Here is a 14,771-nt window from a genome sequence, read left to right on the forward strand (position 1 = left end):
ACTGTACAGTACATACAGCACAACAATTATTATTTAGTTTTCCCATATTATACAATAAATTAATTTGTATAATTCTTACTTACCGTAAAATATGCATTACAGAATAGACTAGAATATTGATAAACAGCAATTCCGATTATTTATTTGTAGCTTAGAATTAAATCGTATTTAAATTACGTAGTTTACTAAACTATTGCATGACAAAATTTAAAGCATCTTTCCAGGAAAATATAATTAAATTATTACATTTAAAGTAAAAATTAAATACAGAACATGGCCGGCGTTTATTTGCATTTAGCAAATATAAAATATAATTACGACTATACAAAGCTGGAACTTTGTCTTGTCTTTAATCCGCCGTTTGCACCATCAGCAATCCTTTTAGATTTCACAGACTTTTGGACGCGACCTTTCTTTTGAGGCTCCTGCCTCCGTAAAGGAATGTAAAAACAGGTAAAGAAAGGTCGCCTCCAGGAATGTAAAAAGGAATGTAAAAACAGGAAAAAAGGAATGTAAAAAGGAATGTAAAAACAGGAAAAAAGGAATGTAAAAACAGGTAAAGAAAGGTTGCCTCCAGGAGTCTGTGAAATCTAAAAGGATTGCTGATGGTGCGAACGGCGGATTAAAGACAAGACAAAGTTCCAGCTTTGTATAGTCGTAATTATATTTTATATTTACTAATTGGTAAATACTACCTTTCAAAAAACTTAGAATAAGAAGCTAAGTTGCATTTACATATTAGAAATGTAAATAATACCGAGAAAACCACGTGTCCAGCCAGATGATTTGCAGGAACCTGCCACTATTATAAATTCGATCACTGGTGGACTAAATATCGAAAGATCGTATTACTAGTTCATCCTATTTTCTTCAGAAAATGGACTCTTATAAACGAAGGTTCCAAGCATGAGCATACCAATACTATAACCTAAAGCAAACGTATCTTCCCATGCATCATTAAGTTTGTCATAAAATCGACAAATTTCAGAATGATCAAACATGATATAATCGCTACTATTAATATTTGCCAAATATAGTCGTTCGGAAAGACTATCGGATGCTTTCTTCGCAGGAACTATACCTATAAATCCTATCATTGATAAAGACATCAACAGAGCTAACTCGTACACGAAGTTAGTATTTAAAATAACGGCACATACAGTACCTCTGAATGTCGTTGAATCAGCTTCGATATCTTTGGCAACAAAACTAGAAAATATTGTAGACGCGGTCATCAATACCAGAAAGTATAGGGCAAAGGAAGCAAGCATATAATTTTGAATGCGTCTTAATATTTCCTCTTCATTATTTGGTATTGTGATAGGTATTTTGTCGAATTTTCTTGTTTTAACTACAAAATACCCTACAGTGGCGCCAAAAGACGCGATAAAATACATAATGTGAACAAAGAGGGCATTGTTACTCTTACGTATTCTGTTTTTGAGATTGCAATTGCATCGAAAGAAATTTTCATTATAATTAGGGGAACGAGAAAGGTTACTTCCAATTACAGTACAAAAAGGCGCGAAAAATATTAACTAAATGAATACTGAATATTCCAATACAGTCTCTTCAACCTTAAAATTCCCGGTACATAAGACGACAGTTAACACATAAACTAACGTTTTCGATCCTCCACCGAGGTCTTCGTCAGGTTCGTTGATCATGGAATGCGAAAAGAATCGAACGCTTTCGAAATTCAAAAAGATCGAATATCCCCGCGTGCAGTAATGACGAATGCTACATCGTAAATTTAATAGACAGGAGTAAAAACATGATTACCACTGCGGATGTATCTCAGAGGCATATCGCCACGCGCACGATAATACGTTACTTTCCTTGAAATTAATACATTTCCCCGATTTGGTAGCCTTGTAAATCTCAAGAGTCTCCAAAGCCCTGATGTGGTCCGTCTTAAACGACTTCTTAATGAGTCTGGTGTTATCGAAGTCTGCTCTTATATCGGGGTCCGTAGCGTACGTCGACAGGGCGGTGGTGTGTCTTTTTTTGGCCACATCATATCTATGCTCAGAAACCCTTTTTTGAACAGATCTCTTGGTAGACCCAATGTATACCAGGTCCCTTTGGAACCTGTGATCTCTTATCGGGATACTATACACCCCTGAATAAACGAATAAAACCGTTCACTTACGTTTCCTTACCGGAATGCATTTACAAGGACGAACCAAGATTCCTCCTAACGTATCTGTTATGGCAAAAGTTGGCTTAAAGACGCAATAGAAGCATTTGGACTCCATTTCTTGTAGGAAATACACTAGACTTATCATACGATCTTCGATATTTAGCCCATCAATGACCGATTGTATACGTGTGGTTTTCTCGGTAAAAGTTAGTTTTCCATGCTATGCACTTATGCAAAATAGTACTTACCAATTATCGTTTACGAAGCACAATCAATATTTATTTATTCAATCATATATCTAACTTTTAAAATACATTATAATATATGAATTGAAATTTACAGTATATGCAACACAACAATTAATATTTATTTTTCGCACATTATACAATAAATTAATTTGTATAATTCTTACTTACCGTAAAATATACATTACAGAATAGAATAGAATCTTGGTAAACAGCGATTCTGATTATTTATTTGTAGCTTAGAATTAAATCGTATTTAAATTACGTAGTTTACTAAAGTACTAAATGTGAACATTTTGAAGTATTTCTTCCCAGGAAAATATAATTAGGCCTAATTCATTTTATTAAATGAGAAGCTATTTTCATAGTTTTGGTTGTAACACTAAAGATATGTAAATTTGATAGTAGATTTCTTTCAATTCAGCTTTTTTTTATAGATTACCAATCAAATTAAATTAAATTTATATTCAATTGTAATTAAGAGATTTTTAAATGATATTTCAAGATAGAACAAGTTTATTATTTATTGTCGATTACTATAATTTTAAATGCTATAAGCTGTAATGAAGGGCATTGACGTGCAATACGTGTTAAAGGCCTCTGAATGTCAAAAAGGTCCGTAAGTACAGTACGTCAGAAATATAAATGCTCTTCGCTGTACTACGTGTTGGTTTGGGATAGTTCATTTCGAATATGAAAAGTTCATAATAATGCTGTCAGGATGAAGGTTTACATCATACGTTAAATGAATGCGTCCTTCTAAATGTTGAATCACGTAAAATACTATCTAGTTTCTAACTTGTAAATGGTAGACTGTAGTTAATTTAATGTAAACGGTATTAAGTTTACAGTTACAAAAATACATTGTCATAAAATCATTTTTTAAAATAACAATCTTTTCTATGTTTTATTATTGATAACACACCAAATTTCACGACGACCCTTTTCTAGCTATTCTTTGTTGTGCCTTTGCAATGGAACACTTTTACTTTACAATTTATTACACTACTAGCAAGTAGGCCCGGCGTTGCTCGGGCAAAAGTAACGATAGCGAAGATTAAGACAATTACGTTATAGTCACAAAAGAAAAAGAGTAATTTCATCAACGAACTAAGTTTTTCTAAAGAAAGGTCGAATTTGAAAATCGAATGTTCTAATATTGTTCGATTTTCACGACGTGTTCTGATTATATCCTTCGATTTTCATCGAATGTTCTAAAGAAGAAAGGTCGAGAAAAACCGAACTAATCTGTTTAAATTTGAAAATCGAATATGTTCCAACATATTACTCTTTCTTTTTTCTTTTTTTTTCCAGCGCCCGTAAATTTTGCACGTCGCTTTCTCTTGTTCTCCATTGTTAATTAGCACTTCCATTGTTACTTAACACTTTGGAACTTATATCTGGTACCCTAACTGTGCACCAAATTTCAACTTTCAACTCCTAACCGTTTTAGCGAATATTAAGATTATTACGTTATAGTCAACCTTATTCGTTTTCACAGAATGCAAGAATTGGGTCCTCCCTGTTTCCAGACTAATTACAGAATTTTTAGATAGGTCTAAAAATATGTTCGATTTCGAAAAAAACTGCATTTGCGTCTTGCACTTTGCTTTCTCTTAACACTTACATTGTTACTTAACATTTCCATTGTTACGTAACACTTCCATTGTTGACTCTTCCATTTTTAACGCTTCCATTGTTGACACTTCCATTGTTACTTAACACTTACATTGTTACTTAACATTTCCATCAACGATGGAAATGTTAAAACTTAATTCTGTTCCTCTCCCCCGTGGGGCAGAATTTCGAAAAATCCCTTTTAGCGTGCGTTCTCGTGACGTACCCTAACTATATACCAGACGGCCGGATGGCCGAGCGGTAAAGATGGCAGCCTACCGCTCTGGGGAAACCGGGATCGAATCCGAACGGGTCGAATAATCCCCAGGAATTTTTCGGGGGGTGGTCCGTTCGGATATGTCGGGCCCCGTCCCTCACCACCCGGTCGCCCCATTGTGAGCCTGGCCGAACCCATAATGGGCCTACTAAAAGAGGCCCTCTTAGTGCCCACAGGGCAGAAAGAGTTAAAAAAAAAAAAAAACTATATACCAAATTACAACTTTCAACCCCTGACCGTTTGGGCTGTGCACTGATTATTATTATTATTATTATTATTGTGTTAAGTGAGATATACTCAAAAAACAATAATCTCTAAAAAATTTGTAAAAATTTCTTAAAAATAAACGAGTTTCAAAAATTAACTCTTTTTTATCCGATTTCGAAAGAGCTAAGAACTGAGATGGACACCGTGAAATTAATAAATATTCCTTACTTTATTGTTCATTATCCATACGTTGTTATTCAAATTATCCAAATGCATTTCACAAATTCTTTTGCCTCTTCAGTGGATATTACACCTTTACAACAGTGTTACATTTATATTCGATCAAGTTTTCCCAGCATGCATCTACCGATAACCCGGTATTCAGATTGATGACATTTGCATAATTTTTGATACAATAATGTTCCGCGATGCGTCCGATACCATTGCTTGATATTTGTTCAATGAGATATACTCGGTTAACACCGGTGGCTGCGTACTATGCCGGACCAAAGTCAAGGCATAGTAACCAAAACAGAAATTAAAGAAGTGTCTCAGTGTGTGTGTCTGTATTCAGGAACTTTTCTCACAATATGACATGTATTCAATATAGTGGCCTTCTGTAGTGTGATGTATGTGTTTCTATTCAATTGTAATGTGCCCAGGCTTTTGTGTAGTGTGTGTGGTATCACACCTGTAGAGGAGAGAACAACAGGTACAATAAGCACCCTATCCATCCTCCACAGATGCCTTATTTCCTGGGCGAGTTCTGTGTACTTGCTAATTTTTTCAGTGCATGCGTTTTGTATATTGTGAGTGTTTGGAATGGATATGTCTATAATGTATGTGATTTTATTGTGTTTGTCAATGAGTGTGATGTCTGGTCTGTTGTGGTAAATTGTTTTATCTGTGATTATGGCTCTGTCGTAGTACATTTTGTGCGTGTTGTTTTCCAATACTGTCTGTGGAATGTATTTGTAGTATGGTTCGTGGATGTCTACTAATTTGTGTTTCTTTGCAAGCTCTTGGTGTATTATATTTGCTACTTGATTATGTCTGTGTAAATAATCTGTCTGTGCCAAGAGCTTGCAACCAGAGGTGATGTGTTGTATAGTTTCTGGCATGATGTGACATTTTCTGCATGTGTCATTTGTGAGTGTTGCATCTTTGAGTATGTGTTTTCTGTAGTTTTTAGTATTTATGACCTGATCCTGTATGGCGATCATGAATCCTTCCGTCTCCCCAAAGAGGCATCCCCGAGCTAACCAGCTGTTTGACGCAGTTTTGTCAACAAAATCCTGGGCCAGATCATAAGGATGCCTGCCATGGAGTGCCTTTCGAGCCCACGATTGCTTAATGGTGTCTATGCTTTTTATATGTTGCTGTTGTGTCCATATGATGTGAGTGTAAGTTTAATGGTGTGTTATTTGAGTCTGCTAGAGTTACTGCTTTATGTAATTGTGATGTTTCTTGTTTTTTGTAGAAAAACTCTCGCAGTGACTGTATTTGTTTGTAGTGAAGGTTAACTATGTCAATCAGGCCACGTCCGCCATCTTTACGTGGAAGGGTTAATCTTTCTGTGGCGGATTTAGGATGATGTTGTTTATGCTTAGTAAGTGTTGTTCTTGTTTTCCTTTGGAGTTGCTCAAGATCTGTGTGAGTCCAATGTATAACTCCAAAAGAATATGTGAGTACTGGGATGACATATGTGTTTATTGCTTTAACTGTGTGTTTTGCATTTAACTGTGTTCTGAGAATAGCATTTAACCTACTTTGGTATTCTTTAATTAATCTTTGCTTTATTTGTGTATGTTCTGTTAGTTTGGCCTGTTGGAATCCTAAATACTTGTAGAACTCGCCCTCTTCCATGGATTCAATAACGTCTCCATTTCCAAGTGCAAAATCTTCTTTCTTCAGGATTCCTTTTTCTATGTGAAGTGTTTTGCATTTATCTAGGCCAAATTCCATTTGTATGTCCTTGGTGTATGAATGTGTGATTTGTAGGAGTTGATGAAGTTGTTTTTGTGTGGATGCATAAAGTTTTATGTCATCCATGTACATGAGATGTGACAGTGTAAACTGTGTTGTTTTTTCATGTCTGATATTGTAACCATATTGCGTGTTGTTTAACATGTTGGATAATGGGTTCAGGGCTAAGCAGAACCAGAGAGGACTCAAGGAATCTCCTTGAAAAATTCCTCGCCTAATAAAAATTTGGTTTGTTTGTATGGAAGTGTTACTGACCCTGAGATGTAGTGTTGTTCTCCAGTGCTGCATAGTGTTTTGAAAGAATGCAATGAGTGATGGATGTATTTTGTACATATGTAGAATATGTAGCAGCCAACTGTGTGGAACACTGTCGAATGCTTTTCTGTAGTCTATATATGCCATGTGTATGTTTCTGTGTTGTTTGTGTGCTTGCCGTAGAATGACTGAATCTATGAGTAACTGTTCTTTGCATCCCTTGTGGTTTCTACGGCAACCTTTTTGTTGTTCTGTTAGAATGTCGTGTTCTTCAACATGTTTGTATATTTTGTTTGCGATACAGGATGTCAATAATTTGTACAGTGTTGGAGACATGTAATTGGTCTGTATTGTGTGGGGTCTGTGGTATTGTTGTTTTTAGGTTTCATGTAGGTGATGCCCTGAGTAAGAAAATTTGGCATGTCTTGTGGATTGATGATGATGTGTGTTAGGTGTTTAGCTAGTTCCTGGTGCAGTGATGTAAACTTTTTGTACCAGAAATTGTGAATGTTGTCTACACCAGGTGTCTTCCAGTTGTGTGTTCTGTTAACAGTGTATTGGAAATCATGTATGTTTATTTCAGCACAGGGCATAGTTGGTATGTTGTGCAAGTTTCTGTTCTCCTCCTCGATCCAGCCTGCATCAGCATTATGCGTGACAGCACTGGACCAAAGAGAAGACCAATATGTTGTGAGTTCTTCTTCTGTTGGTGTGCCACTGTGCTGTGTATCAGTGTTTGCTTTGTTATTAATTTGTCTGTAAAAGAGTTTTTCATTGTTTGTAAATAATTTATTTTGTTGTTTTCGTAGTGTACATGTTTTGTATCGTTTGAGTCTACGTGCTTTGGCAGCAAGTTTTTGTTTTAGTGTATCAATGTATTCTGTAATGCGTGTGTTGTGATGTTCGATGTTTTGTGTGTGTTTTTATTTTCTTGAAAATGTTTTTGAGCTGTTTCCTTAATTTGGGTGTTATGTTGCTTTTAGTGTATTGTGTCAGCCTGCCTAATTGCTGTCTAATGTCATTTATTTGTATTTCTATTCTTCTCTGCCAGGCAGGCTTGTGATAGAATTGTGTTTTCTGTGTATTTGTCTGTGATTGTACTTTCAGTCCATGGTGTGTCACTACTGTGACTGCCCCAGCATAAACTAATGTATGAATGTCTGCGAGTGTAGAAATTGAATGAATGTAGTGTGGTAGTAAGTGAGTGTTTACATAATTTAGTGTTTTTCCTACTTCCTTTGACGTGTTGATTTTTGGTATTCGTGGTCGTTGTGTGGGATCTGTGCCTGTATATTTAGTGAGTGTTTCCTGAAATATAAGTGAGAGCGTATTAACTAAATCCATGTCTATGTTATCAGTGATGGATGAGGAAGTGTCTGTAGTATCATTAGTGGTAATTGTTGTATGTGTGTTATTATCAATGCTTGTTGCTGGATTATCCTGACAGGTTACATGATCTTCATTAATGTTAGATGTTTCTGTCTGTTGATGTATTTGATCAGCAACCTGTTGTTTGATAAGTTCAAGTGTTGTTTGTGGAATAAGGTTGTTGTGTATAATTGTTCTTTTTTGATCAACAACCCTTTGTTCGGTGACAGTGAGGTGAGGATATTGTTGTGTGAATTTATGGTGTAGTTGTTGTCTGTATGCTGTCATGTTTGTTTCGAGTTTTGTGATGGTGTAGTAAGTACGGATGATAAACTCGTTCATTTCTACTGTCCATTTCATCCGTTGGCGTGGTTTTCCAGCCTTTGTGGTCTGTGGATGCATTGCCACAGAAACACCAAGGCTGGGTTGGTTCCTCACATCTGTTGAGGGCATTGCAGTAGCCATGCTTGGGCCGGTGCTGCTTTCGCCACCGGTAACCAAGGGAGACTGTGGCCTATTTTTCGAACGTGAGCCTCTGCCTAACCCACGAACGCGGACCTTGTTAACCCGGGCGACGTCCGAGCCGGTATCACACTTTGATCTAGTTATCACCATAATAAATATCTCCACAGAATGTGGTGTGTGGTCACTCTTAGCTTCATTTCTCCCCATAGACCTTACTGGCATGGGTGTCCCTACCAGGAGCTTGTGCTCCAGCCTGCATTGCCCTATGGATCAGTAAAATTACTGGGCTCTCCCACCACGACCAGGTGGTGACCACGGGAGAGTTATTATTATTATGTTGGGTTAAGTTAGATATACTCGGTTAACACCGGTGGCTGTGTACTATGCCGGACCAAAGTCAAGGCATAGTAACCAAAACAGAAATTAAAGAAGTGTATCAGTGTGTGTGTCTGTATTCAGGAATTTTCTCACAATATGACATGTATTCAATATAGTGGCCTTCTGTAGTGTGATGTATGTGTTTCTATTCAATTCTAATGTGCCCAGGCTTTTGTGTAGTGTGTGTGGTATGACACCTGTAGAGGAAAGAACAACAGGTACAATAAGCACCCTATCCATCCTCCACAGATGCCTTATTTCCTGGGCGAGTTCTGTGTACTTGCTAATTTTTTCAGTGCATGCGTTTTGTATATTGTGAGTGTTTGGAATGGCTATGTCTATAATGTATGTGATTTTATTGTGTTTGTCAATGAGTGTGATGTCTGGTCTGTTGTGGTAAATTGTTTTATCTGTGATTATGGCTCTGTCGTAGTACATTTTGTGCGTGTTGTTTTCCAAAACTGTCTGTGGAATGTATTTGTAGTATGGTTCGTGGATGTCTACTAATTTGTGTTTCCTTGCAAGCTCTTGGTGTATTATATTTGCTACTTGATTATGTCTGTGTAAATAATCTGTCTGTGCCAAGAGCTTGCAACCAGAAGTAATGTGTTGTATAGTTTCTGGCATGATGTGACATTTTCTGCATGTGTCATTTGTGAGTGTTGTATCTTTGAGTATGTGTTTTCTGTAGTTTTTAGTATTTATGACCTGATCCTGTATGGCAATCATGAATCCTTCCGTCTCCCCAAAGAGGCATCCCCGTGCTAACCAGCTGTTTGACGCAGTTTTGTCAACAAAATCCTGGGCCAGATCATAAGGATGCCTGCCATGGAGTGCCTTTCGAGCCCACGATTGCTTAATGGTGTCTGTGCTTTTTATATGTTGCGTTGTGTCCATATGATGTGAATGTAAGTTTACTGGTGTGTTATTTGAGTCTGCTAGAGTTACTGCTTTATGTAATTGTGATGTTTCTTGTTTTTTGTAGAAAAACTCTCGCAGTGACTGTATTTGTTTGTAGTGAAGGTTAACTATGTCAATCAGGCCACGTCCGCCATCTTTACGTGGAAGGGTTAGTCTTTCTGTGGCGGATTTAGGATGATGTTGTTTATGCTTAGTAAGTGTAGTTCTTGTTTTCCTTTGAAGTTGCTCGAGATCTGTGTGAGTCCAATGTATAACTCCAAAAGAATATGTAAGTACTGGAATGACATATGTGTTTATTGCTTTGACTGTGTGTTTTGCATTTAACTGTGTTCTGAGAATAGCATTTAACCTACTTTGGTATTCTTTAATTAATCTTTGCTTTATTTGTGTATGTTCTGTTAGTTTGGCCTGTTGGAATCCTAAATACTTGTAGAACTCGCCCTCTTCCATGGATTCAATAACGTCTCCATTTCCAAGTGCAAAATCTTCTTTCTTCAGGATTCCTTTTTCTATGTGAACTGTTTTGCATTTATCTAGGCCAAATTCCATTTGTATGTCCTTGGTGTATGAATGTGTGATTTGTAGGAGTTGATGAAGTTGTTTTTGTGTGGATGCATAAAGTTTTATGTCATCCATGTACATGAGATGTGACAGTGTAAACTGTGTTGTTTTTTCATGTCTGATATTGTAACCATATTGCGTGTTGTTTAACATGTTGGATAATGGGTTCAGGGCTAAGCAGAACCAGAGAGGACTCAAGGAATCTCCTTGAAAAATTCCTCGCCTAATAAAAATTTGGTTTGTTTGTATGGAAGTGTTATGGGCCCTGAGATGTAGTGTTGTTCTCCAATGCTGCATAGTGTTTTGAAAGAATGCAATGAGTGATGGATGTATTTTGTACATGTGTAGGATATGTAGCAGCCAACTGTGTGGAACACTGTCGAATGCTTTTCTGTAGTCTATATATGCCATGTGTATGTTTCTGTGTTGTCTGTGTGCTTGCCGTAGAATGACTGAATCTATGAGTAACTGTTCTTTGCATCCCCTGTGGTTTCTACGACAACCTTTTTGTTGTTCTGTTAGAATGTCGTGTTCTTCAACATGTTTGTATATTTTGTTTGCAATACAGGATGTCAATAATTTGTAGAGTGTTGGAAGACATGTAATTGGTCTGTATTGTGTGGGGTCTGTGGTATTGTTGTTTTTAGGTTTCATGTAGGTGATGCCCTGAGTAAGAAAATTTGGCATGTCTTGTGGATTGATGATGATGTGTGTTAGATGTTTAGCTAGTTCCTGGTGCAGTGATGTAAACTTTTTGTACCAGAAATTGTGAATGTTGTCTACACCAGGTGTCTTCCAGTTGTGTGTTCTGTTAACAGTGTATTGGAAATCATGTATGTTTATTTCAACACAGGGCATAGTTGGTATGTTGTGCAAGTTTCTGTTCTCCTCCTCGATCCAGCCTGCATCAGCATTGTGCGTGACAGCACTGGACCAAAGAGAAGACCAATATGTTGTGAGTTCTTCTTCTGTTGGTGTGCCACTGTGCTGTGTATCAGTGTTTGCTTTGTTATTAATTTGTCTGTAAAAGAGTTTTTCATTGTTTGTAAATAATTTATTTTGTTGTTTTCGTAGTGTACATGTTTTGTATCGTTTGAGTCTATGTGCTTTGGCAGCAAGTTTTTGTTTTAGTGTATCAATGTATTCTGTAATGCGTGTGTTGTGATGTTCATGTTTTGTGTGTGTTTTTATTTTCTTGAAAATGTTTTTGAGCTGTTTCCTTAATTTGGGTGTTATGTTGTTTTTAGTGTATTGTGTTAGCCTGCCTAATTGCTGTCTAATGTCATTTATTTGTGTTTCTATTCTTCTCTGCCAGGCAGGCTTGTGATAGTATTGTGTTTTCTGTGTATTTGTCTGTGACTGTATTTTCAGTCCATGGTGTGTCACTACTGTGACTGCCCCAGCATAAACTAATGTATGAATGTCTGCGAGTGTAGAAATTGAATGAATGTAGTGTGGTAGTAAGTGAGTGTTTACATAATTTAGTGTTTTTCCTACTTCCTTTGACGTGTTGATTTTTGGTATTCGTGGTCGTTGTGTGGGATCTGTACCTGTATATTTAGTGAGTGTTTCCTGAAATATAAGTGAGAGCGTATTAACTAAATTCATGTCTATGTTATCAGTGATGGATGAAGAAGTGTCTGTAGTATCATTAGTGGTAATTGTTGTATGTGTGTTATTATCAATGCTTGTTGCTGGATTATCCTGACAGGTTACATGATCTTCATTAATGTTAGATGTTTCTGTCTGTTGATGTATTTGATCAGCAACCTGTTGTTTGATAAGTTCAAGTGTTGTTTGTGGAATAAGGTTGTTGTGTATAATTGTTCTTTTTTGATCAACAACCCTTTGTTCGGTGACAGTGAGATGAGGATACTGTTGTGTGAATCTATGGTGTAGTTGTTGTCTGTATGCTGTCATGTTTGTTTCGAGTTTTGTGATGGTGTAATAAGTACGGATGATAAACTCGTTCATTTCTACTGTCCATTTCATCCGTTGGCGTGGTTTTCCAGCCTTTGTGGTCTGTGGATGCATTGCCACAGAAACACCAAGGCTGGGTTGGTTCCTCACATCTGTTGAGGGCATTGCAGTAGCCATGCTTGGGCCGGTGCTGCTTTCGCCACCGGTAACCAAGGGAGACTGTGACCTATTTTTCGAACGTGAGCCTCTGCCTAACCCACGAACGCGGACCTTGTTAACCCGGGCGACGTCCGAGCCGGTATCACACTTTGATCTAGTTATTACCATGATGAATATCTCCACAGAATGTGGGCGTGGTCACTCTTAGCTTCATTTCTCCCCATAGACCTTACTGGCATGGGTGTCCCTACCAGGAGCTTATGCTCCAGCCTGCATTGCCCTATGGATCAGTAAAATTACTGGGCTTTCTCCCACCACGACCAGGTGGTGACCACGGGGAGAGTTAGTATATTATTATTATTATTATTATTATTATTATTATTATTATTATCATCAACTCGTCTCGATTATATATATAGATTGGCTTTCTGCAACTCGTCACAATCCAAGTTTTGTCTTATAACTTCAAACAAAATTTTATTATTATTAAATTAAATCTGTATTATATAATTTAAAAATCTTTCAAAACGTTTTTCATTTTTAAAAAATGATATCGAATTCAAAATATAATTCTTTTAACAGCCCGTTAGATTGTTTTTTCATATTAAAAGTTACTAATTATATTACCTATAAATTGTGATATTACTAGATTTTAAATAAAAAGAATTCAAAAACGCAATATCAAAAATGTTAAACCTGAAAACAATAGAATTTGCACGTGGTGGTTCAAAAATTTTTCAAGTTTTCGGCCATGTTGGCACGAGTTCTTCTGTTCAAAATCGCCTGCAAACAAACAGACATTCACGTCATTCACCTTTGTATAGAAAACAATACTAAATACATCCTGAAAGAAATTATTACAAAAAACAGAAGCGAACTCATTAGACTTTAAATGAATTTATTAGCAGGAAGAGGGTTTAAATACAATCGAGATCAACAAATCTCGATAAACACAGATCGGAGACACTAAAAATAAAAGTGGTTTGTTAAATAAATTCTGTTTTACGTTCATCACTTTTATCATCCATAGATTTAGGCATTCTTAGCACGCACGAAAATACACCATACAGCATGTAGCTTTATGGTTTCGAAATTTTAAAAACGTAAGCGATAACTTTTTATTCGAATCTTCGATCTTCACGTTTGACAATTTGAAGCAAGTTATCGTTACTCCATTCACTTTCAACTCGATGAACACGTCGTAAACTCCCTGAAAACAAGTCAAGAGTTAACTTTTAAGTAATTCGAATGCGCAAAATTAATTCGTTTATTCCTTACCGGTTTGAACATGCTTGGTAATTTGCTGCATACGTACATACTTCCCGGTTGAATGTTGTTTCCGTTTTGCATCTTTTTAATAGGATCATTCTCCAAACAAGAATAGTAAGCTTTCTTGTCGATGGTGCAATTCTGACTTGTGCTCATCACCTGTTTCATACTGAAAGTACTGTAAACAATTTATAACGTATTTTAACGAATATCAAAATGGAAAATTCCTTCATTCCTTCGTATTTTTCGATTTACAACATTTTCGTTCGAAATATCTTCCAAATAAACTTACAATTGTTTGCCGGCTTCATACTTCTTTTTTCCGTGCTCTACGATGGTGAGCAAAAACATGGTGTTGCATGTCACGGGCTGCAAAAACTCCCAATTCATGGAGACCAGAAAATATTCTTTATATACCACGGGATAAGGATCGAAGTCCACGTTTGAACTTTTCACTTTGTAGTTGTTCTCGTCGTCTGAAATAAATTTAGAAAACCAAAAGTAGCATTAGTGTGGATTTTCAGCATACAGAATTGACGATGATGTTTTTCTACTTCATTCTCGCCTTCCTCCATTCTTTAGTGTCTAAAAGACAATCGTTTCTTATTCCAATAAAACCAGGCTCCTTTTCCAACTTAATTTAACTAGTTAAGTAACGCTGCATCAGCGTGTAGTCGGAACGAAGCTGCTCGCACCTTTATTTTCTAGATTATGAGGGAAAAAAAAAGAAAACACAGAATCATCTCGTGCTCAACAATATATTCTTTATTTCTATTGGATCCATTTAAAGCGTACACAAATATTAAGGTCAGAATAAAGCCATTAATTAATTGCTATGCCAACGTTTTCACGAAAATTCTGGCTATTACTACGGGCCTTGGACTTACAGATTGACTCGTAGCACCATCTCTTATCTGTAACTCTTCTAAAAATACTGAGTCAGTTATTTTTTTCACTCGACTCAATGTAACATAGGTAAGACCGATAGCTGTCTCTTTTT

The 14,771-nt window shown here is 36.6% G+C and overlaps 1 protein-coding gene across 1 annotated transcript; it reads right to left on the reverse strand.

Moving 5' to 3' along the window:
• Positions 1–851: 851 nt before the first annotated feature.
• On the reverse strand, positions 852–14,346 carry LOC136988280 (uncharacterized). Its single transcript, XM_067286165.1, has 5 exons — positions 14,301–14,346; positions 14,064–14,247; positions 13,781–13,949; positions 13,618–13,712; positions 852–1,209 (listed from the first exon to the last, which is right to left on the reverse strand). Exons 1-5 carry the CDS (start codon positions 14,344–14,346, stop codon positions 852–854), a joined length of 852 nt encoding a protein of 283 aa, XP_067142266.1.
• Between the last annotated feature and the right edge of the window lie 425 nt (positions 14,347–14,771).

The sequence above is a fragment of the Centruroides vittatus genome, unplaced genomic scaffold (assembly GCF_030686945.1).
Source record: "Centruroides vittatus isolate TY-2023 unplaced genomic scaffold, ASM3068694v2 contig_1246, whole genome shotgun sequence".
Lineage (NCBI taxonomy): Eukaryota > Metazoa > Arthropoda > Arachnida > Scorpiones > Buthidae > Centruroides > Centruroides vittatus.

Coding starts and splice junctions, on each gene's coding strand:
- LOC136988280 (XM_067286165.1), bottom strand. CDS start 14,346: ATGGAGGAAGGCGAGAATGAAGTAGAAAAACATCATCGTCAATTCT. Junction 13,950..14,063: donor TATGAAGCCGGCAAACAATT/GTAAGTTTATTT, acceptor AATTGTTTACAG/TACTTTCAGTATGAAACAGG. Junction 13,713..13,780: donor TACCAAGCATGTTCAAACCG/GTAAGGAATAAA, acceptor ACTTGTTTTCAG/GGAGTTTACGACGTGTTCAT.